The 22,898-nt window shown below is 40.6% G+C and overlaps 2 protein-coding genes across 2 annotated transcripts; both read right to left on the bottom strand.

The window, feature by feature from the left end:
- Positions 1-2,268: 2,268 nt before the first annotated feature.
- Positions 2,269-6,269, bottom strand: LOC139290979 (probable pancreatic secretory proteinase inhibitor). The gene is made up of 4 exons (XM_070912833.1): positions 6,218-6,269; positions 5,493-5,524; positions 3,006-3,118; positions 2,269-2,314 (listed from the first exon to the last, which is right to left on the bottom strand). Exons 1-4 carry the CDS (start codon positions 6,267-6,269, stop codon positions 2,269-2,271), a joined length of 243 nt encoding a protein of 80 aa, XP_070768934.1.
- A 1,426-nt stretch (positions 6,270-7,695) lies between these two features.
- On the bottom strand, positions 7,696-21,902 carry polr2b (RNA polymerase II subunit B). Its single transcript, XM_070912832.1, has 25 exons — positions 21,884-21,902; positions 19,139-19,211; positions 18,590-18,740; positions 18,388-18,500; positions 18,077-18,296; positions 17,211-17,369; positions 16,862-17,026; positions 16,509-16,705; positions 15,872-15,991; positions 15,494-15,680; positions 15,071-15,214; positions 14,693-14,832; positions 14,194-14,305; positions 13,724-13,878; positions 13,112-13,310; positions 12,697-12,865; positions 12,300-12,396; positions 12,101-12,195; positions 11,645-11,895; positions 11,444-11,533; positions 10,453-10,560; positions 10,073-10,186; positions 8,555-8,715; positions 8,266-8,461; positions 7,696-7,936 (listed from the first exon to the last, which is right to left on the bottom strand). The coding sequence occupies exons 1-25, from the start codon at positions 21,900-21,902 to the stop codon at positions 7,847-7,849; spliced, it is 3,525 nt and encodes a 1,174-aa protein (XP_070768933.1). The 3' UTR covers positions 7,696-7,846.
- Between the last annotated feature and the right edge of the window lie 996 nt (positions 21,903-22,898).

Genomic DNA, 22,898 nt, shown 5'->3' with positions numbered 1-22,898 from the left:
TTAATAAGGGAATTAAGGGGTTAAATACTTTAATTATATTGACAAACCGTGGGGAACAATTTATTTAGTAAGGGCATTTCGGGGTAAAAGTTAAAACAACATTGATACAACACGATTTTATTACTACTAATTTATGCATAAGGGAAGCAAGGGGTTAACATAGTTTAAAGTTAAAGTTACATTACCATTGATACCAATTAAGTTAGTACAGGGATTAAGGGGTTAAAATTTAGAAACTAAACGACGAACGAAAAAAAGAGGGACAAAAAAACATCAAAGCCATCAAAGCCATCAAAGGCAGTAAGGGGAGTGGCCAGCCACACGCACGCAGGGGAGAGCTCACTTTTGCTCGGACTCTCAAAGAGACAACATTTCTCCAGCAAAGCCTCTAGCAAACCATCTTTTTTTCCTTTTTCGTGTGCCATAGCCTGAAGAAGACCCACAAAAGGGTTGAAACGTTGCTTTAGTGCACACAATTTGATTTAAATACAGTTTATTTTTTTATTTTTTTAAACACAGATTTTATTTGATTTTTTACATTTCATTTGTTGATTTCATTTGGATTTTCGCCTTAAAAAAATACATACCTTTATTAATAAATATATAAATATATAATTACATATATATTAACATAACAAAGGCGACAATAGACTTACAGCCATATCAGATGGCTCAGAGGTGGGATGGCTGGACGGATGTGAGCTACGGCAGGAGACGCCAGCGCTTCCGTCAGCCAACCTGGGGCTGGGATTATGCTCCTGACTGGGGGATGGACCGCGCACCTCCCGCCCCATTCATGGGACGGGCTCAGTTCCCCCATCCTAACCCTAACCCTAACCCTAACCCTAACCCTAACCCTAACCCTAAACCCCCTAATCCTAACCCTAACCCTAACCCTAACCCTAACCCTAACCCCTAACCCTAACCCTAACCCTAACCCTTAGGCAACACATCTCACACTGGTTAAGGTCAGGGAAAGGGGCCAGGCTAGTGCGTCGTCACCTACCAATCCACCAAAATGCTCAAAAGTACAGTCAAATCAAATCCACTCCAAATTGATCCAATTTAATATGGCAACTGCATGTGCGGCCCTCTGCCAGGGAAATTCCAGCCATGGAGCCCAAGACCAAGATCAGCAGAGGGAGGAACCCCCTCCACTCAGTCAATATAAATAGGTAACAATAGGATGAAAAAAGAAAGAAAAGTATAAAAATGAATAAATGCAACTAAAATGTATAAAATAAATACAGGACACTTCCCATTCTCAAAGGGATAAAAATAAATGTAAATATATTAATAAAACAAAGGCCTGTTAGTAATAAGTGCTATAAAAACAGCATTAAAACATGCTAAAGTTATACCGTTCCCGAGATACACACAATTTCCGGTCAAAAAGTGACGTAGCTCCGCACCGGAAGCTCGTACAGAGTCGGGGGTGCTACCGTTGGAACGGCCGTAGTCGATATAGGGGGGACGTATCTTGGTTTCAAGTGTCTGCGACCTTCCTATCACAAGTTATTCAAGAATAGCTGATCCTCAAATAGCTGATCGTGGTTTTTACCCCTATTCCTATTCCTATTCCTATTCCTATTCCTAATCCTAACCCTAACCCTAACACGTAGGAAGTGTCCCCAGCTCTCTACGACCTACCGTTCCCGAGATACACACAATTTCCGGCCAAAAAATGACGTAGCTCCGCACCGGAAGCTCGTACAGACTCGGGGGTGCTACCGTTGGAACGGCCGTAGTCGATATAGGGGGGACGTATCTTGGTTTCAAGTGTCTACGACCTTCCTATCACAAGTTATTCAATTATTATAATCCTCAAAATTCTAATCGTGGTTTTTACCCCTATTCATTCATTCATTCATTCATTCATTCTGGATCAGGGACAGTAACCATTATCCCATTACTGGGTTCATGGTCGATTTATTGAACACTGAATTACAGATTTCTGTTAAAAACTGACAAACCTCAAGTCAGAGAAAATGAAAGTCTTTATTGATGAAACATTTAATTGAAAAATATCTTTACAGACATATGAAAATATAAAACACAGCATTATAAAATAAATGTTTCAATTATGAGCACATATGGCTGCAGTCATGAGTGTGTGTGTGTGTGTGTGTGTGTGTGTGTGTATGTGAGTGAGTGTCACACGCTAACAGCTACATTCAAATAGAAGTCAAAGATACATGTGATGATGTCATAGGTTAGGTAGTAGAGTGATGACATCATCAGTTAGGGACAAGTGGGATGATGTCATTCTCAGCAGGGCCCCTCCATCACAATCAAAATGTCGGCATTTTTCTCCCTAAACACAAATAATCAACAATCAATTAAAAGGTTTTTATATCCACTAATAACTGTTTCTACCTGTGTATAGGGGTGATGAGCACCTAGTTTTTTCTTCTTCTCTTACATAAACTGCTGACTGAACCTGTCACACATGGAATAATAATGACTACTTGTTCTTGAATAAACAATCCCAAAATATATAAAGTACATACACATACGTAGAGCACACCACATACAAGTATATGTGTGTGTGTGTGTATATGCACTTTAACGAACAATACTGCTTATATGTTAATGCAGCACTACTAATAATAATAAACCATAGTGCAATAAATGCTTTTCACAAACCCTGTTATGAACAGTATTGTTCATCCTCTACACCTTTGATTGGTCAATAAAGTAACCAATCAGTTTGTGAGCAGCAACAGGTTCCATTTTTCAGTCCATTTTTATTTATCATTTATAAGGCTGAGAGGGGTTTGGTGCCTTCTGTGTATTTACATGTCAGTTAATCTATTCAGACCCCTTTTTGATTCAGTGCCTTCTATTGATCAGTGGTGGAATGCTGTGAACACCTGTTTATGATCACTATGTTGCAGTATTTTATCAATATATGAATTCTTAACAAAAGAAAAACTACTAGTGAGTAATTATCACACGATTCACGAAACAGAATAATGTTTGTGTGTAATGAATGAAATACGTACAGTCTGTGGACACACAGAGAACATTCATTTGGGTAGGTGATGCCATCGCTGCCACACACTGGAGAGTAGTTCAGAGGACATGCCTGAGTCACGCTCATCCCTACACAGGAGGGCTGCACACAACAAAGCACATGTTACACATTTTTTTCACTGATGCTACATGTCTGTGACCCAAATCTATTCTCCACACTGATTATAAGCAGCTTGTACACTAAGCCAGCAGTGTGTTATTCTTAGGTTAAGATAAAGTGTTGCACAGGCACAAGTAAAATCCAACATAGAACTCCTCCAATGATGAAACATCTTATAACACCATCATACTCCATATGTTTTTCATGCAGTCTCCCCTCCAGGCTGTTTAACAATGCTTCGCTTTTTCCACAAGTTTTGCATCATTGCTTGTGACCTGCTGGTCTCAAGGGATGGGAAATAGGGGTTGAAGTCAGGCATAGGGATTCCAGTAAAGTTAGGGTCACTTACAGGGTGTTGTTAGGGGTAGACTCTGGGCCTTTCTCAAAATACCCCCTACACCCTCTCACTATCCACTCCGTTTTCACGTCCACATCAATGGTCCCCGACATTAAGTGCATCCCAAACCAACTACCAGGGAGTGGAAGTAGGTTATGAAATCCTCCAACAGTGAGTCTGCACTAATGCTGACTTACTGAGCATGTGCAACGCTGTGTTATGTTCATCATGGAAGACATGAGTTCCGTGCAACGTAAACTGCTCAAACTAAGAGAGAAATTTAATATGGCAACTGCATGTGCGGCCCTCTGCCAGGGAAATTCCAGCCATGGAGCCCAAGACCGAGATCAGCAGAGGGAGGAACCCCCTCCACTCAGTCAATATAAATAGGTAACAATAGGATGAAAAAAGAAAGAAAAGTATAAAAATGAATAAATGCAACTAAAATGTATAAAATAAATACAGGACACTTCCCATTCTCAAAGGGATAAAAATAAATGTAAATATATTAATAAAACAAAGGCCTGTTAGTAATAAGTGCTATAAAAACAGCATTAAAACATGCTAAAGTTATAAACTCACACCGTTCCTAGAAATAGTTAAAGCCATTTTGGCCGCTGGGCAAAATTGGAAGCAAGGCTGAGCGACAGCACCGTATCCAGGTCTTATTATATCTCCATGCTCTGCTGCCTGATATAACACAGAATTGTGAACTTGTTATGGCCCTTTTAGACACAATGCGCTTTGAGCTGCGCTAGCCGCTGGGTTCAGCCATTTGCGCCATTGGAAATAATGGGTTTCAGAGCACAGTGGTGCCTTTGTCGCATTGTGTCAGAAAGGGCCTTCACACTCCACTTCCATCTTCAGTCTGACATTCCCTCCTGTGGGCAGATTCAAAGATCTAGCCCCAGACAATGCTCTGCTCCCATGGCAAATTCAACTTCCTCTCCGGACCTCTTGCTGTCACTGTCTCTCGTGGGTGTAGAACAATGAATGAGTGTGATCCAGGCTTCCTATACATGTGTTTCACACACTGTTTCACACAATATTTGTACATGTGCATTTACCATTTAGCCGCTTGTAAACATTTAAATTCCCTCTCTCATATTTTGAACCTCCAAACACAAAACTGTAAAATACATATTACACCAGCCTTTCTCCCATTTTAACTGCATGAAATCTTTGTGACTCCATTTAGAAACAAAAACAACAAACACAATGAGAATATTTTATGCCTAAATAAGCACCAGAGACATCTCAGTTTAAGTTTTAACATCAAATCACAAAATATTTTTAAAAGACAGACTGATTTTAAAAACCGACTTTCATCTCGTCACAGTTTGATCACTGCAGCAGCCTCTTCACCTGTGTGAATAACACTTTATGAACTACAGACTACAGAACTCAACTGCCAGGCTTCAAATGAGAGGAGTCCAGACCACATCACTCGAGTTTAAACCTCCTTACTCCAGGCTCCCAGTCTGTTTTAGACTTGATTTTAACATATTTTCGATGACTCTCATGGTTCCTCTGTATTTCTGACCTTTTTGTTCCAGATGAGCCTCTATGTAGTCTCTATGTGGAACCACAATTCCAACCAGATGGGACTTTACAGTGTATGTAGTCTTAACAAACTGACCAGAGTCAGTGTAACCTTTTAAAATCTATTCTTAAAACAAACTTTTAACAGAAATCATTCTGCTTTTACCTGAATTGCATCTTTATTTTTATTTTTTTGGTTTTATTTACATTAAATTATGTTTATTTTATTAAATTATTATTGAATTATGTTTATTTATTTGTTACCTAAACATTTACTTAAATTTGTTGCCATGTGTGAAAGTGCTCTATAAATACATATTGGGGACTGAATGACAATTATTGGTGTGGGGAAAAATTCTGTCACTTGAAAGTGTTGAAATTATTTTGTGAGAAACACATGATAAACATTTCAGTTACTAAAACATGTTTAGGTTGTGGAAAATACTTTGTAGGATGTTTGTTTCATTTGTTTCTTACCCTCCTGTAGAGCCTGGATTTATCCTCAGCATCTGAAATAGAGAGTTACGTTTGTCAGGGTCATTATAATTTCCAGTATTCACTATTCACTGACCCACGTAAGACTATGCAACTGACCCTGTACAGTGGTCTGGAGCACTGTTCAATGAAAACCTATTACCTACATAAACCGGAACATACTTTAGCATCACAAGCTGGAGGCTCAACTATACGTAAAATGACCTGACAAAATATAAATAACTAATCAATAAATGAATATAAAATAGTCTCGTTTAATTTCTATATGTACACACACAGTAATCTGTCAGTCGGTCACACTGTGATTGGACCTTATATGATTACATGTGACAAATAAATGGGATTGATTGATTGATTGATTAGTAGTATTCAAACAGCTTACACTAATGTTGTGAAATGCAATCAGTTTACATAATTATTAAACAGTACTTTTCCTACATGTTATAATATTTAACTAATCTCTGTGCGGCAACTAGTTAGCAAGGTGCAACATGTTTTCATCTACTTATGAGTAAATCTTCATTTAGTAAACACTTAAGTTATAATGAGGCCAAGTTAGAACAAGAGCTGCTGCAACTGGCTTCAGACCCAGTCCAGTCTGATGTGGATCAGACCCAGTCCAGTCTCACCAGGACTGAAATTCACTGTTTATACACCTGACACTGTTGATAGATCTGACTTATACACCTGGCCTTGTCTGGTCTCACCTGCACAGAAGAAAACTGCAACACAGATGAGAAGAAGAGTCCTGCCAAACATCCTGGATGAAAACTCAGAAAGTCAAATGAAATCAAAAAGCAAAAATGCTGGAACTGTCTAAGAGGAGGTTGAATCTGTGGGTTTTCCTGTTGTCTGATTGGCTGCTGATGTGTCTGTGTGCAGGTCCTCTGTGGTTGTGATGTCTGCCGTTGGCGTGCTGTTGTCATATAGAGGACGGGTTCCGTGTTGTCGTCTGAAACAATAAGAGCTTCTGTTGTTTTGACGGCTGCTGCTCTCTTTTATTCAGGCTTTAATCTCGGGATCAACATTCTGTCTGCTCTGAAATATCGCTGACAGAGTGAAAACTATCAGGAAGAGGAGTGACAGAGAGACTCCAACGCAAACACAAGAGCAGAAAAACAAGTGTGGCTCAATCACGAGTCTGCACAACAACATACATATACTTATATATAAATATAAATTCATTCATTCAACACAACAGCAGGAAAACAAGTTCAAACATTTTACATCATACAGTCTAAAAACATTTAAATTATTTACACACATTAAAAACACAACAGCAGGAAAACAAGCTCTGATGGTCAACTGCTGCCTCTGAAGATATACTTAGGATTATTATAATACATAATATTAAACTTGATTTATGTAGAACCTTTAATACTAACAATGCTGCTTATCAAATTATGTAAAACATTTATACAAATACACAAATAAAACGGTGGACAACAAATACTAAAACGCAATAAACAAGAGAATAATAAAATAAAATACAAAAACATTTTAAGTCATTAAAGCAGAGCTACAGACGACTTAAGTCAAGATTTAAAAAATGTATTTAAAAGTAATTTACAAAAGTTTCATGTCATATATTAATGCAGCACCTTTGCTGCGGTTGAACTGCACTTGTGCTTCATCATGTCTTACAGTATGATGTCAGTAGGGGGGCGCTCAGCTTACACTACAGCATTGTGGGATGTGATGTCACATCACGCTGCACTGAGTCTGTGCAGAACACAAGCAAACAAACCGCAGTAACATGATCATGAAAACTACATGTAGCCACAGCTCCACAAATAAAATATCTCTGTTCTGCTCAGCTTTTTATTCATTATCATTACAGGAACATGTCTTTACAGCCGGGACAGCTGCTCCATCAAGAAGCAGTTGTTGTAAAATAATGTGAAGCAGATAATAAGCTCTGTGATCGCAGTTTAACATGGTTATATGCTTTAAATCAGTCTAAGCAAAATGTACTATTGTTGGTATTGTTGTTCATGTGACCTGTCTCTTTTTGTTTCTTTCATGTGACCTGTTTGTTTGTTCATTCATGTGACCTATTTCTTTGTTCATTCATGTGACCCGTTTGTTTGTTCATTCATGTGACCTGTTTGTTTTTGTTTACTCACGTGACACGTGCAAACGTTACATGTTTGTAAACCACTGACGACTCACAAAAAGACCTATGTCACAACCTTCCTCATCAGAGAAAATCAAATTTATTCTAATTTTACAAAAACAAAGTGAGACAACATTAAACAGTAAAAAACATCAAAATTAAACTTTCTGCTGCTGATGTCTCAAAGTCTGCAGGGAGGCGTGTGATTGGGCAAGCCACTCTATGACGTCATCATACGAGGAGCAATGCTCATCGACATCAACTCCTGGAAGAGAAGCTTACAAGCGTATGGCATCCGGACCAGAGAGATCTGATGGACAGACAGACGGAGAGAGAGACAGACAGGCACTAAATAAGACAGGCAGAGAGAGACATCTCTCAGTCAGTTTGAACAAACTGACTGAAATCAGTTCCATTAATGCCAGTTAATAATCCAAAACTAATGCCAATCAATATTAATACAGAATTCACCAGTTGGTCAAAATATCTTCTTTTCAACAAAATTTACTATATTGACCCGATATCACTAATCATAACTAACATCATGGATGTATTGATTTGATGGCATATTAATAGATGGGTTTTATTGAGATTTTGTTTACCGGTGTCTTGCTGTGGTGGGTTATTGATCGTGTTTACCTGTGTCTTGTTGCGGCAGCCTCGACACTCGTATGTGTGTGTCCGTGTGTTGGCGATGGCCATCAGTCCACACAGGTTACATACGTGAACTTGATATGGATCAGACGCCTCAAACAAACGTTCCCTGAGGAACTGAGCCGCTCCGTGAGCGATCTGACAGTCCCGCTCCATCTCCCCGAACCGCAGACCGCCATCACTGGGAGACAGACAGGTGAGTCAGTCAGTTGAGACAGACAGATCGCTCAAACAGGTGAGGTAACACAGACAGGTACACAGGTGTCTCACTCACCGTGAACGTCCCTCCATTGGCTGCCTGTTGAGAATCTGGACGGGGCCCCGGGCCCTTGAGTGGATCTTATCATCCACCATGTGCTTCAGACGCTGATAATAAGTCGGGCCAATGAAGATCTGAGACGTCAGCTTCCTCCCCGTGAACCCATTATACAGAACCTGATCACAGATTGATAATCAATAATCAACTCCAGAAGACACGTCAGCTTCCTCCTCGTGAACCCATTACACAGAACAAACCACAGATCAATAATACTAACACTGAAAGGTTTGTGGATATTAACTGGAACCAGAAAAGATATGGTCCTGTGAACTGGAACCTGAACAGTACAGTCGCGTGAAGTGGAAACTGAACAGTTACAGTCCTGTAAACTGGAACCAGAACAGTTACAGTCTCAAGCATACCCAAATCTAATACTGACCGATATAACAGTAGCTTGCGTTACATCCTGGTTACTACGACTGTTCTCTGTAAATGAGCCGAACTGTTATGGCTTATAAAATATATTTAGCTGCTCTTTTCATACATTAATCTATTCATTGAAATGTGAACAACAACGCGGGACCATTGGACGGTTGCCACCTCAGATGGTACAGATAAGTGAAATTTTTTTGTAAAATCAGCTAACTAGCTAGCGTTTCCTTAGCTGTCTGTCACTCGGAATGAGTGTTTGGTCAAATATCTAGCGTAAGCTAACGTTAGCCAACAATGCTACTAGGTTATCTAGCCCCTCAAAGAAATATAGAACTGTCATGTTTTAGTCATTTTGCATTTGCCAAAGAAAAGAAATCCTTCATCCACAGTTTAATACAATTTACCCTTTAATGTGCACATTCAAGTAAACAACAGTGTTGCTCAGTTGTTGACTGCAGAAGAAGCTTTATACAACATTGTTATCAATCTAAAGATAACATTTATAACAAAGATAACAAAGATGACATTTAGATGCAAGCTGCGTGTTCGACTGAAGTCAGGTCTGTCTGTGGAAACACTTCAAATATGACATTTACAACGTCACGTGAACGTGTCGATTCCTCCCCACAGCGTTCAGGCAGCTTCTCACTGCACATCAAAATAATAACTAATGCTACAGGACTGTTTATCGCTGCAGATATGTGACCGTACTCGGTCGTAGAGAATACAGAATTTGGTCAGAGTGCTTGAGCTATAATGAGCCTTGAGTGTGCATGTTAGTCAGTTGTGTTCATGCTCTGTATAAACCAGCTGTGTAGCTGTTATCAACAGGTTGACCCACATTTTTTCTTATTGAAAATATGTCAGTATTTCAGTGCTTTAACTGTTACGGTAAGAATTACGGCCTATGAGCAACTGTAGAATGTGTACACTTTTCAAAATAAATGAATAAATTCCCCGATGTACCGAAAACGTACCACACCATGCCCCAAAACCCAGGTTCATACCGAACTGTGAATTTTTTGTACCATTACACCCCTACACAACATGGACACAGGGTTATGTGTTTGAGTTTAAAAGGAAGTATACTGTGTGACTGACCTCATTTCCTCTCAGGTGGTATCCGTATTCAGACAGCAGGTTCGACACTTTCTGCACGTTGACAGCATCGTTAAACGGCGTGGCGTCGCCGATCTCACCTTTATTTGCAGAAACCTGAAACAAGACAGACAAAAATAAATATGTAATATATGTAACTGAACCTGCAAGTCAACAGTCTGGGAGAAGATAACTCACTCCTTTCTAAATAAAACGTAGTTATTAAGATTTTGATCCAGTTTAACTAAAATTATTATTATTAATATTATTAACATGATTATTATTACTTATCTTTTACAATTATTATTAATGTGTTCTATTACTCTTTGTTTTATTAAGCTAAAGTACTTGATTATTACCAATATATATTTATTGATTACTACCTTGCCCTGCAGACACTCGATGAGATGGCCAACTGTCATTCTGGACGGGATGGCATGAGGGTTGATGATGATGTCAGGTGTGATTCCCTCGCAGGTGAACGGCATGTCCTTCAACACAAAAAACGTCAGCGTTTACCAGTGTCAGCTTAAACTTTTACCAGCTTTAAAGATAAAGAATTACACTGACTCAAAATATTTAAGTCCAGACTGTTTCCTGACTGTAACTGACCTGAACTAATCACCTTTAAACCTGTTAAACTGATGTTATGTTCATCAATTGATCCAGGATCAGACAACAGCGACTGACTACACAACATCTGACAGCATTTATAGTCTGAACACCTGTCTATGTGCACGTCATAATGAAAGTAAAAAAATCACTTCACTCAAGACTGCTTGTCTTATTGTGCAGAAAATATTGTAACTTGTATTTAAACTGGCCTCTTTTCTGATACAATTGGAATTCTTTCATTAAGTTGTTGGTTCAGATGATCTCAGGTCTGTTTGTTTGTTTGTTCAGGCTGCTGTGAAAGCGGTCAATCAAACTGAAGCATCTGTTAAACTACCAGAAAAAAATATCTCACTTTCCCTCCTTCACCGTTAAACTATATAAACCTGTTTCATCCTGTTTCTACCCGTTTCTCATTATTTCTAACAGATTAGAGTAACAGATAGTCTGGACTAATAGTCATCATACATTAAATATTTTTATGATTATGACGACTCAACCAACCCGTTGGTTTACCTGGCCTCACTGCCACATAACAACACGGCAGCACAGACAGTGTCCACTCATTTAGATTGTGTTGCGTTTCATTTCCCAGAGAGAGACTTATTTCCACACCAGCATACTGATTTCCACAATGATCAATGAACTGGTTTATATCTTTTGACTTCCTGTTAACATCCTGCCTGTTTACCTGCCATCAATTGACTTCTTGCTAACCTCCCATCTGTTTGCCTGCTGTCTGTTCACTTTCTGTCTATTTACCTCCTGTCTGTACTGGATCCCACAGGTTCCTTTCTGTCCGTGTCGGCTGGCGAACTTGTCTCCAATCTGAGGGATCCGGACCGAGCGAACCTGTAGGAAAAAGGAAGCTCATCATAAAAAAAGAATAACAAACTTGATCTCCTCATAAAGACTTGTCAAGTGTTCGTCAGCTGTCTCAGGTGTGGTGTGTGGTTCTCTCACCCTGATCTTGCAGAACTTGTAGCCCTCCTGGTTCAGAGTCACCATCACCTGGTCCACAATGCCGGTCTCGCTGGTTCTCAGAAAGGTGCTGCAGTCTCTCTTGGTGTAGCGCCGGTTGGTGCTGTCCAGCTCATCATCATTCTCCGGCAGTGTCACCGTCTTCCCGATGATCACATCCTCGCCGGAGACACGAACGCCGGGCGCGATGAGCCCGTCGTCGTCCAGCTTGTCGTAGATGGCATGTCTCATACCTGAAGATGATTGACTGAAGATGATGATTTGTTCTCAATGTGCAATCTGTGACGCAAGATTAGCCCCACCTACCACCTGTGACTGGACGCTGCTATCACACCTGAGATGACTGACAGGTTTTTTTCCATACTGCACCAGACTACAGCTAAACAGAAGTCAGCTGAGGGTTTCTGTCTGAATATTTGAGTTTCTATCAGTTCTTACCCTGACAGGTTTCACGTGTCGGCTTCTCAAAGATCTCCTCCTGATCAAAACCTTTCTTAGACTCCTGCTCTTTGTAGGATCGATAGAAAACAGACCTGCAGCAGTGAAAAAACAGTGTTAAAGAAAGAAACAACAGATCGGTAATCAACACTCAGGTTAAATCTGTAATAAACACAAGGTGTAGAAGTTCGTAACTGACCTAAAGAAGCCTCGATCCACAGCCGACCTGTTCATGATCACAGAGTCCTCCTGATTGTATCCTGTGTACGAGGCAATCGCTACGATGGAGTTGATACCTGAAAAGCAAGAAGAAAGTTTCAGTTTAGAGACACACAGAAGAGCTCTGCCTGACAGTCAGCTAGCAGGTCACCTGAAAACAGACTAACAAACAAATTCAACTAGTTTCAGGTAAGTATTAAGACTCACCTGAAAGTTAATAATGGGCTGACATCCACCTCATCCATCATATTCTACATCTGAACACCTGAACAGCAATAATTTGGGATTTCTCTGAAATCCTGTCATCTAGTGAGCACTTGGCAGAGTTTTCCGTCTGACTGTACCGTTGTGTGTGACTGTACAGTTGTGTGTGTTACCTGCCGGCAGCTCTCTGAAGCGCAAGTACTCCATTGATCGTGTGGTGACCAGCGGTTTCTGAGGGTAGTACAACACATGAGCCAGCGTGTCCATTCGTACATGGAAGTTGGTGATGTAGACACCCATGGCCTGTTTACCCATAGCAGACTGGTACGTGTTCCTGGGAGACTGAACAACAAGACCAAAAAAAAACAAAACATGTCACAGAGAAAAAGTGTTCACATTATCGATAGATGACCATCCATCATTAGTATTTGTTTCTCCAAACCTAAATTGGTCCCTAAACAGCACAGCGGCTTCTGTTTTTATGTTAGTTGTTATGTTTGCTGTTTATTTCGACAAACCTGTGAAGTGAAGCCCTACCTGGTTATGATCAGGAAAGAGAAGTTTTAGTTTGTCTTGTGTTTTTTGTACCTGGTTGTGGTCGGGGAAGGGGATGATGGAAGCGCAGACTCCGAGGATCATGGACGGGTGGATCTCACAATGCGTGTAGGTGGAGCAGTACGCCACACCCTTCTCCTGGAGGTCATCAGGAGTCATGGCGAGCATCACCGTTTCTTCCTCTAGAGTGTCGATGTACTCCACTACGCCGCTTGCTACCAAGTCCTGCCAGCTGACCATCACAAACAACAACAACAACAACTTTACTAGAGATACTAGAACTCCACAGGAACGACTTAAGAACTGTACCACAGGAATCTGCAAACTCTACAGGGACAACTTTAAAGCCTTCTGGAACAACTGACAAACTCTAAAGGATCTATCCAAAATCTCTATGGGAAGAATTGTCAAAGTCTGTAGGAACAAAGAACAAACTCCACCACAGTAACTAACGCTACTGGAAAAATCAACATGCTATAAGGCAACAAATCAGCAAAATCTGCAGGAACAATCAGCAAACTCTAGGGGAACAATCAGTAAAGTCTACAGGAATGCTCTATAACTCTATGGGGCGAATCGACAAACTCTACTTGCTGTCTCACCTATAGTTCTTGTTCTGTCTCACCTGTAGTTGTTTTGTCTCACCTGTAGTTGTTGTACTCTCTCTCCTTCAGCTGGTCGATGTGTCGTCTTTTCAGCAGTAGTTTCTGTTTCTCGACGATCAGCAGTGGTCTACAGATTCGTCCGGCGTCCGTGTAGATTCGGATCTCGCGCTCTCTGATGTCTCTGATCATTGACACCTGAAATGTTCAGAACCAGCAGGAACCCTGAGCTAAGATGCTTGTGTTTCTTATTATCATCAAATCCCACATGCAGACTCAAAACAACCATGACTTGACTGACGTCCCTACCCTGTGTGCCCATTGGTTCCTACTGAAGATATTAACATTAAAAACGCCTCATCTTCATTTTTTAAAAAACGCTCTAATGTCCTAACACAGCTGCTTACTGTAGGTTTTAGCTCCATGACGCAAAAGAAGATGTATCAGGCTGTTATCAGGCTGTTATGATTAGGGGCAGTGGACTTCCATTACTAATTAATGGGCTTTGGTTACCTCGGACACAATGATGTCCATCTGTCTGCGGAGTTTCCTCAGTGTGTTCATCAGCTGTTCGGGATCTTTGTGGATTCCGACCCAGCAGCCATTCACAAAGATCTTAGTGGCACTAAAACATTGAAACGCAAATAAAATCAAATATAAATCACATACAGTCACAGAGAGTTTCAGCACCAAGTCAGTTTAAGTTTAATTTAAATATTGGATGTTTGAATATTGATTAATGATAATCATTAACTACTGCACAGATTTAAATGGGTTAAGTCCAAGCTAAGAAAAAATACTTTATATTCTGGATGATTTATATTCTTTGGTGATACTTGGTTGAGCTGCCATCCGCATGTCAGTTTGAGACTTTATACAGAAAGAATTAACTGTATTGCATCAGAAAAACATCTCTCAGTTAGATGGACTAAATGAAATAACGTAACTAAAGAGGCAGCTGCTTAGTTGTTCTGAAAGCTGTAAAATATGAAATCAAGATGAAGTGACTGACTCTGCAATGGCAGCAGGTGAGATCTCCTCCAGGTTCTCCATACTCCACTCCTCCAGAAACTCCAGGATGGGAGACGGCTGAGAGCCCACAGAGATGTAGGCCATGAGGGCCAAGTTCTTCACCAGGCCCACAGCGTGACCCTGAAACACAGCCACTGTTTGTTAATCAGTTAATCAATATGACTGTTCAATAAACAAAGCTCAGGTGGAGTTTAGTTTTTAATCATCCACTGTGCAAAAAACGTCCTGCAGACTTACACTCGTCTCTTGAATTAAACAGGATTCAGATTGTCGGTCCTGTGTTGTCAGATTATTTGTATTTTCAGATATTTTTGGGGGTACTTGTTTTGAGATTGTTTAGGGTCCTATGTTTTTTTACCTCGGGTGTCTCGGCCGGACACACCATTCCCCACAGTGTGTTGTGCAGCTGTCTGGGTTTTGCCAGTTTGCCATCTCTGCCGATTGGAGAGTTGACTCGGCGAAGGTGGGACAGAGTGGAAGCGAAGGTCAGACGGTTCAACACCTACAGGCAGAAAAGTGAAACAGGATAATGTTTAGATACTGACCTCAAGACATCTTGATCCGGTCAAACACAGACAGACGGAGACCTTGATGAAGATTCATTTGAAAACATATTTCTGTCCTTCCAGCTACGCTGAGACGATTAAATCTGAAGATGTCGGTCTGATACTGATGTTGTTAACTGGTTAGGGTCATACTTCTCAGCTGTGACCAGAACTCTCTCTGAAGTCAGAGAGATTTCGTATGTCACACTCTTTCAGATGGTGGCAGGTGTTCTCACCTGTGACACTCCGGCTCTGGCCTGGTGAGCCTTCTTCACGTCACCCCAGTTTCCAGTGGCCAGCGAGTATTTGAGACCATCTGAGATGATTCGGGTTTTAATGGCAAGCTCCAGATTGAAGTCTTTTCCTCTGTCGATGAACTTCTGAGCGTAAATCCGGATTTCCTTCAGCAGGTTCTTAAACATGCTAAAATCATACAGTTTGATTATTTACTGTCACACAATTAAAACCTGCAGTAAATTTACTTTAAAGTCATCATATAAAACATATTATATATTAGTGTGTATGAATGTACACGTGTTTTCAGTAAAAAGATGAGTGGGCGATGATCAAAGGTCAGAGGTCAGATGTGATGAAAGAAGTGAAAGAAGCCCCACCCTCTGAACAGGAAGGCTAGTAACGGTCCGGCCAGGTCCAGCCTCTTGTTGCCGTAGTGATCTCTGTCATCGAGCTCTCGTCTGCCGAGAGCAGCCAGCAGCAACCTATGAACCATGTACCTGAAAAAACAGTTATACACACTGTAATACACAGTAATACACACACACTAACATACACGGACACCAAAACTGTACTTCAATTTGGAATATGAAGGTCACTAAAGAACACTATGAAGGCAGATTAACTTTATAAATTAATTTCACACGAATTAACTAAGTAAAACTTGCTGAGGACCAGTCTACATATTAACAATGAAGTTCCCACCATCATAACTAAACAAAAAAAATGAATAAAAAACACTTATCTTGAGACAAGTCTATATATTACCCAAGTAAACCAAATGAAATTAACTCCATTTGATAACCATGACGGCGACACAGAAGGCAGAACCACGTCTCGAGACCGCAGAGGTTTGTGCTGCGGATTCGATCTCTGTTTCACAACCGTTACACCCCTACTACACACTGACACCTGAGGACCATGTACCTGAAAACACTGTAATACACACTGATTTGGTCTCACAGACACCTGCACAATTGTGTAAGGTGGGACTGGTGAATATCAGGCAGGACTCACCCTAAGAAGTAAGCCTTCTTGGTCTCACAGAAGTCGCTGACTCCGACGTGCGGCAGCATCTCTTTCTGCAGAACTTCTTTTGCATATTTGATTCGACGTTCTTTCGTTACGCCGGGTTTCGCTCCTCTGGAACCAATAAAGTTTAACGCCACGTTCTGCTCTTGGATCACAAACGCTTCGTCCAGAGACGGCTTCACCTGGAAACACAGTGACATCACTTGTGACATTACAGCCATTTAGGCAGGGCTAACAATGATCCTACCTGTAGATTCGCCTTCAGTGTGTTTACTGTCTGACCTGTTGATAAAGAACTGACAATCACTACCTGATCAATAACTGATAATCAGACTGACCATCTCCATCATCTCAGGGTCATCGAAGTCGTAGATGATGTGTTCCAAGATGTCTCTGTCCGACACGAAGCCCAGCGCTCGAAACACGATGATGATGGGAACTTCCTGTCTGATGTACGGCAGTGTGGACACAATCCTCTGGCCTATGGCACTCTTCTTCACTCCCTGAGAGAGACAACCAATCAATCACATCTGTCTTCTGATTGATCGGTAATGTATAAATAGATGATGTAATGTTGTATTAAAAGATGACAATAATGTTACTGTATAAAAAGATGACAGTAATGTTGTATTAATAGACAACAGTACATTATGTTGTACATAAATTCTGTATCCAGTCAGGACTCACTTGTCCTCCTCTGGCCATCATGCTGACCCAGATGGTGCTGGTGGGACGTGACGAGTTCTCCAAACAGGACCGACACTCGCCTGTGTAGGCGTACTTTGAGTCTTTCTTGGCAAACACGTATACTGTGTTGGTGGCCATCTTTTCCTGAGCAATCAGCACCTGAAACCCAACAGGGGAACCAGTTTGAGCAGCAAAACCACCAACACACGTTGTGTTTTTAAATCAACAGGAATCACATTTTTACCATCTGATCTTTATTATAAAAAAAAAAACTAAAGCGCCCACATACAGTGCATCCGGAGGAAAGTATTCATGCGATATTTGAGTGTTTTATTTTTAATAAATTTGCAAAATTATCTAAAAAACATTTTTCACTTTGTCATTATGGGGTATTGTGTGTAGAGTTTAATACATTTTAGAGTAAGGCTGTAACATAACAAAATGTGGTAAAAGTGAAAGGGTATGAATACTTTCCGGATGCACTGTATATTGTCAATAAAATCCAAACCTGTACAACTCAAACATCTCCATGTGTAAAGTCCTGATTTAAATTTATTTAAAATTAATTTAAAAAGGTTTTCAGCACCTGACAAATTTCACAGACTTTGTTTGGTTTCATTTTGATGGCTCAATTTTTTGTTGAGCTTTAAAGGAACAGTTCAACATTTGGTGAAATCCTCTTCTCTTTCAGTCAGATTTTCAGATTGATACCACTCTCATGTCTCTACGCTTAACATGAAGCTACAGCCAGCAGCTGCTTACCTTAGCTTAGCATAAAGACTGGAAACAGGGGAAAACCAGCTAGCTTAGCTTAGCATAGAGACTCTCAATTATGTCACATGGTGCATCATGATGTCAGAGCGTACCTTCTCTGAACCGTTGATGATGAAATAACCTCCAGGGTCGAGTGGACACTCGTTGAGCTCACACAGGTCTCTGTCTGTCAGGCCGCTCAGCAGACAGTAGGTGGAGCGAAGCATGATGGGAATTTTACCAATGAAGGTCTTCTGGTGCTGAGTCTGTAGCTGATCCTCCCCCTCCTTTATGATGGTCTTTGTGATGTCAACGTACAGAGGGGCTGAGTACCTGAGGGGAAGTCACACAGTAACACAGACCAGGTGAGAACAGTTGAGTATAAACAGACTAGGTGAGAGTGAAAAGAACAGGCGAGACCTACGTGAGGTTTCGTAGTCTGGCTTCGTTGGGCATCATGGGAGACGGAGCTCCGTCTCTCTCCCAGTGGGTGGGCTTGGACAAATAGATCTGCTCAAACTTCAGCAGGTAACGAGGCTGAAACAGAAAACGAAGGTCAGAGGGATGTCACAGTGAAACACAGGAGCTGTTCTCTCAAACCTGGTCCAGTCCCAGGTGTTCCTCACCGGCTCCTCCACCTCTCCTGAGGTGTGCTGGGCTTCAGCCTGCAGGTCAATGGGGGGAGCGTCCTCCACGATCCTCTGAACCGACATCTGGATGAACTCATCGAACGAATCCAGCTGCTGGCGCACCAGACCCTTCTCGTCAAAATAAGAGCTGAAGGCAGAAACAGAGGGAGAGAACCTCATCAAAATAAGAGCTGGAAGAGGAAACAGCAAGAGAGAGTCTAGTCAAAGAGAGTTTCATCAAAATAAGAGCTGAGAAAGACCAGGGCTCTGTATCATGAGACTGTAAATAAACAGATAAATATACAGATATACATACATAGAGAAAGATGTTTATCACACGAAACTTAATCAGAACCTTGAGTGAAGAGTTTAATATGATGTAAAGCAAAACAGCGATATTTAGAAGAAAATGATTTCACTTCAGCAGTAAAAAGGGTTAGGGTTACACATGTCTGTATCTTATTTCCCTATCAAAGATCTGTTAATGACTATCAACATCATTGATGAAAGTCAGTCTCAGGTGAGGTGAGGTCCAGGTGAGTTTACCTGATGACGATCCAGCAAGCTTCCTGCCACAAATCTGGAGTGATTTCATCATCGTCTTCATCGTACTGATTATCTGACAAATATACAAATAAACATTAGACATATAATGACACATCAATATTTATTATTGTTGATCAATATCTGTAGGCTGACCCAATAGCTCAGGCGATATTTGTATTTTCACTGTATTTATATTTTCACCGTATTTATATTCACCCACTCTGTGCTGCTAGGCTCCACCACATCCTCCACCCCGACTCTCAACACCCCTCAATCCTTCAAAAGGATCAACCCACGCAAGGAACCTGGACCTGATGGCATCCCTGACTGAGCTCTCAAGGTGTGTGCAGATCAGCTGGCAGAGATCTGATGTCATTGTCTGTCAGTCTGTAGAACCCACATGTTTCAAGGAGAACCCACTGTCCCTGTCCCCAAAAAGTCCAAAGCCTTTTTAATGACTACTGCCCAATAGCACTCACCTTCACCATCATGAAGTACTTTGAGCGGTTGGTCAAAACCTGCATCATCTCCTCCCTCCCTGACTCACTGTACCCACTTCAATTTGCATACAGATCAAATAGATAAACGGACAATGCCATCAACCGAGCCCTCCACACGGCCCTCTCCCACCTGGGCCAGAGGAACACATATGTGAGAATGCTATTCATTGACTATAGTTCAGCATTTAACACCATTGTGCCTTCCAAGCTCGTCACCAAGCTCAGAGACCTGGGGCTCAACACTTGCATCCTGAACTTACTGACTCGCAGAACCCACTCCACCACATCCTCCACTCTGCTTGCTCAGCCCTCTCCTGTACTCCCTGTTCACACAGGACTGCATGGCCACACAGCTCCAACACATAATGGTTACTAGCAAAAACTATTGTTTTGTCTATGAGCCTTGACAGTTATGTTAACTGTTGGATGGCACAATATTTTCTTCAACACAATAACTCAAAATCAGAAATCATATTGTTCAGTCCGCCAAACCTCATCAATCCCATTGAGAGCAACCTTGGCCCCTTATTTAATGTGAAGCCCGCTGTCGAAAAATTGGAAGTACTATTCAAATCTAAGCTTTGAACCACAGATCAAAAAAGTCTTCCAGTCCTGCTTCCTTTAAATAACAACTATCTCCAGAATTAAAGCGATGCTCTCACACCCTGATCTGGAAAAGGTCATTCATGCACTTACTTTCTCTAGACTTGACCACTGTGGCTCCTTCCTTTCTGGCATAAACCGAAAGTCACTCTCTTGCCTCCAACTAGTTCAGAGTGCAGCAGCTTGGCTTCTTACTGATTTGAACAGACAACATCACACCACCCAAATCCTGGCTCTTTGCTCCATGTGACTGATCATTTTTGAAACATGTCTCGGTCTGGCCCCAAGCTACATGGCAAAAATGTTGACCTGATATGAGCCAGTTCGCAGCCTTAGATCCTCAGGTAGGGACCTTCTGGCAGCTCAGTCGAGGCTTAAATCTAAACATGACTGTGCTTCTGCCATCAGGGCCTCAGCTTTGGGCCTCTGATTCTGGACCTATTTCACCTGTCATATACTACCTCATTATTTATTCTTTAAATGTCAACAATTCTTTAAGTGCAATATATATATATATATATACACACACACACACACACACACATCGATATATATACACATACATATATATACATTGTAAATGTTTATATTTTTTATTTCTTATTTTTCTACATACTCTCATTTCTAAATTTATGCTACTTTCTACTCTTGAATGGGAGCACCGGTACTCTATAATTTACCTAACCCTAACTGGAGATCAATAAAGTATTTGATTCTGATTCTGGAACGACCTGCCTGAGGAGAGAAGGCTCACAGGATCAATAAATCACTTCTTAAAACCCATTTATATAGACTTGCTTTCATGTGATGTCATCTTTTTATTTGTATTTACCTATAATTAATTTTGTCTTGCTTTTGTTTGGTTTTCTGTTGTTATGTTATATTGCCTTTTGAGTATCCTGCTTTTGCTTTGTCTGTCCAAGCATTTTGTAAACTCTGTTTTTAAAAGGTGCTACATAAATAAGGTATTATACAGTACTGCACAACCTTATTATATTAAATATTTTTCCTATATTTTAACTTTGGCACTATTTATGTATTGTCTTAGATTCTCTTTTTCTCATTTCCTTGAGTGATTTTCTTTTGTACATTTTGTTTGAGCATAGTTGGAAGAATTTCAATGCCAACGACTGCTTCACTGTGACAAATGGCAATTAAAGAACTTAACTGTTGGTACTTTTTTCTAATAAGTAAGTAAACGATCTGAGTATTTCTTCCATCACAAACACGACCAGTGTAGCTTTGTTTGGGTCTGTCTGAGTGTGGCTGTTTGAACTTGATTATACTTTAATTGATCACAACAGCCTCTGATTAGCCCGTTACCCTTCTAGCTGGAACAAAGCACCGCGCCAATAGCATTAGCTGCTGTTAGCATGCCAATCAGTGAAGGTTCGTCTTTACAGATGAAGCTTGAGCTAGCCTGTGTGTTCGTAAATGTTCCCAGCGTTAATGTGAGCTAACTGATGTTAGCATGTGTGTACACTCAGTAACAGTTTGATGTTTTCAGACCAGCAGGTAACATTAGCTAGCAGCTAAGGGTTACGTTTTCAAATGAACCTAACGTTGAGTTAACATGTTAATAAAGTTTAATAAACCTGTTTATTAATAAAGTGTCTGTAGCTGTAATCAGACAGCAGCTCACCTTCGTCCTGGTCGTACATGTTTTATCTCCAAAAAATATTAAAATCCAAAAAACAGAAAACTCCGACACGACGTTGTGAGGAACAGTGCGGAATGAATATGTCACTTCCGGTCTTCTTCTTCCTCCTTAAAGATGCAGAGATGATGCACGGCTGCCCTCCTCCGTTTCGATCACGACACTGCAGATCCACCAAGACCCTCCAGACCAGCCTCAGTGCTCCTTGCCAAGTCTGTGGAACTCTATTGGAGGGGCCAGTACACCACAAGATATTCCCCCATTTATATACCACCTTTATTTAATCAGGTTATCTCAGTGAGATCAAGATCTTTTTTCAAGAGGTTTTTTTGCAGGTCGTTCATTCCTACTGCTATAAGACTGTTTAACAGCACCATATGATTCTGTACATAAACCTGCACATCTGTACATATTTATATTTTCCGTGTATATATTTATTTTGTTCCCCATATTTTTTATATCTGTATTTATTATATGTATATTGTTTTTTGTTTTTTTTAAATACTTCTGGTTTTTATTGACACAGTGCTTGTCTGCTGTGTGTTTCTGCACCTTTCTGTCTTTGCTGCTGTGACTTGTAAATTTCCCCGCTGTGGGATAAATAAAGTCTAAGTCTAAGTCTAAGAGAGACCAAAGTCCAGCAGATGGAAAGAAAAACAAACACAGCCAGACATAACAAAAGCATCTGCATTTAATGTTTCTCCATTCTTTTATTCAGTATATGTGTGTGTGTGTGTGTGTGTGTGTGTCTGTGTGTGTGTGTGTGTGTGTGTGTGTGTATAAGTCTGAGACCACTGGTCAAGATACTTCTATTTTGCATTTGTTTTGAATGTAATACTATTTTTCTCATTACAAATGATAATATCAGCTTAACAATTTGAGTGAAAAGTTGAATCTTTGAAAAATGTTCAGGGATTTCAGAGAATCTATTCCAGCATGATTTAACAATGTTCCAAAGGGCTTTCTGAGTCTTCAAGTGCCCCCATAAATAGTTCAATTA

This window comes from Enoplosus armatus, chromosome 10 (assembly GCF_043641665.1).
Source record: "Enoplosus armatus isolate fEnoArm2 chromosome 10, fEnoArm2.hap1, whole genome shotgun sequence".
NCBI classification, from domain to species: domain Eukaryota; kingdom Metazoa; phylum Chordata; class Actinopteri; order Centrarchiformes; family Enoplosidae; genus Enoplosus; species Enoplosus armatus.
Note: the sequence above shows the minus strand (reverse complement) of the source record. Positions and strands in the feature narration are given on the sequence as shown.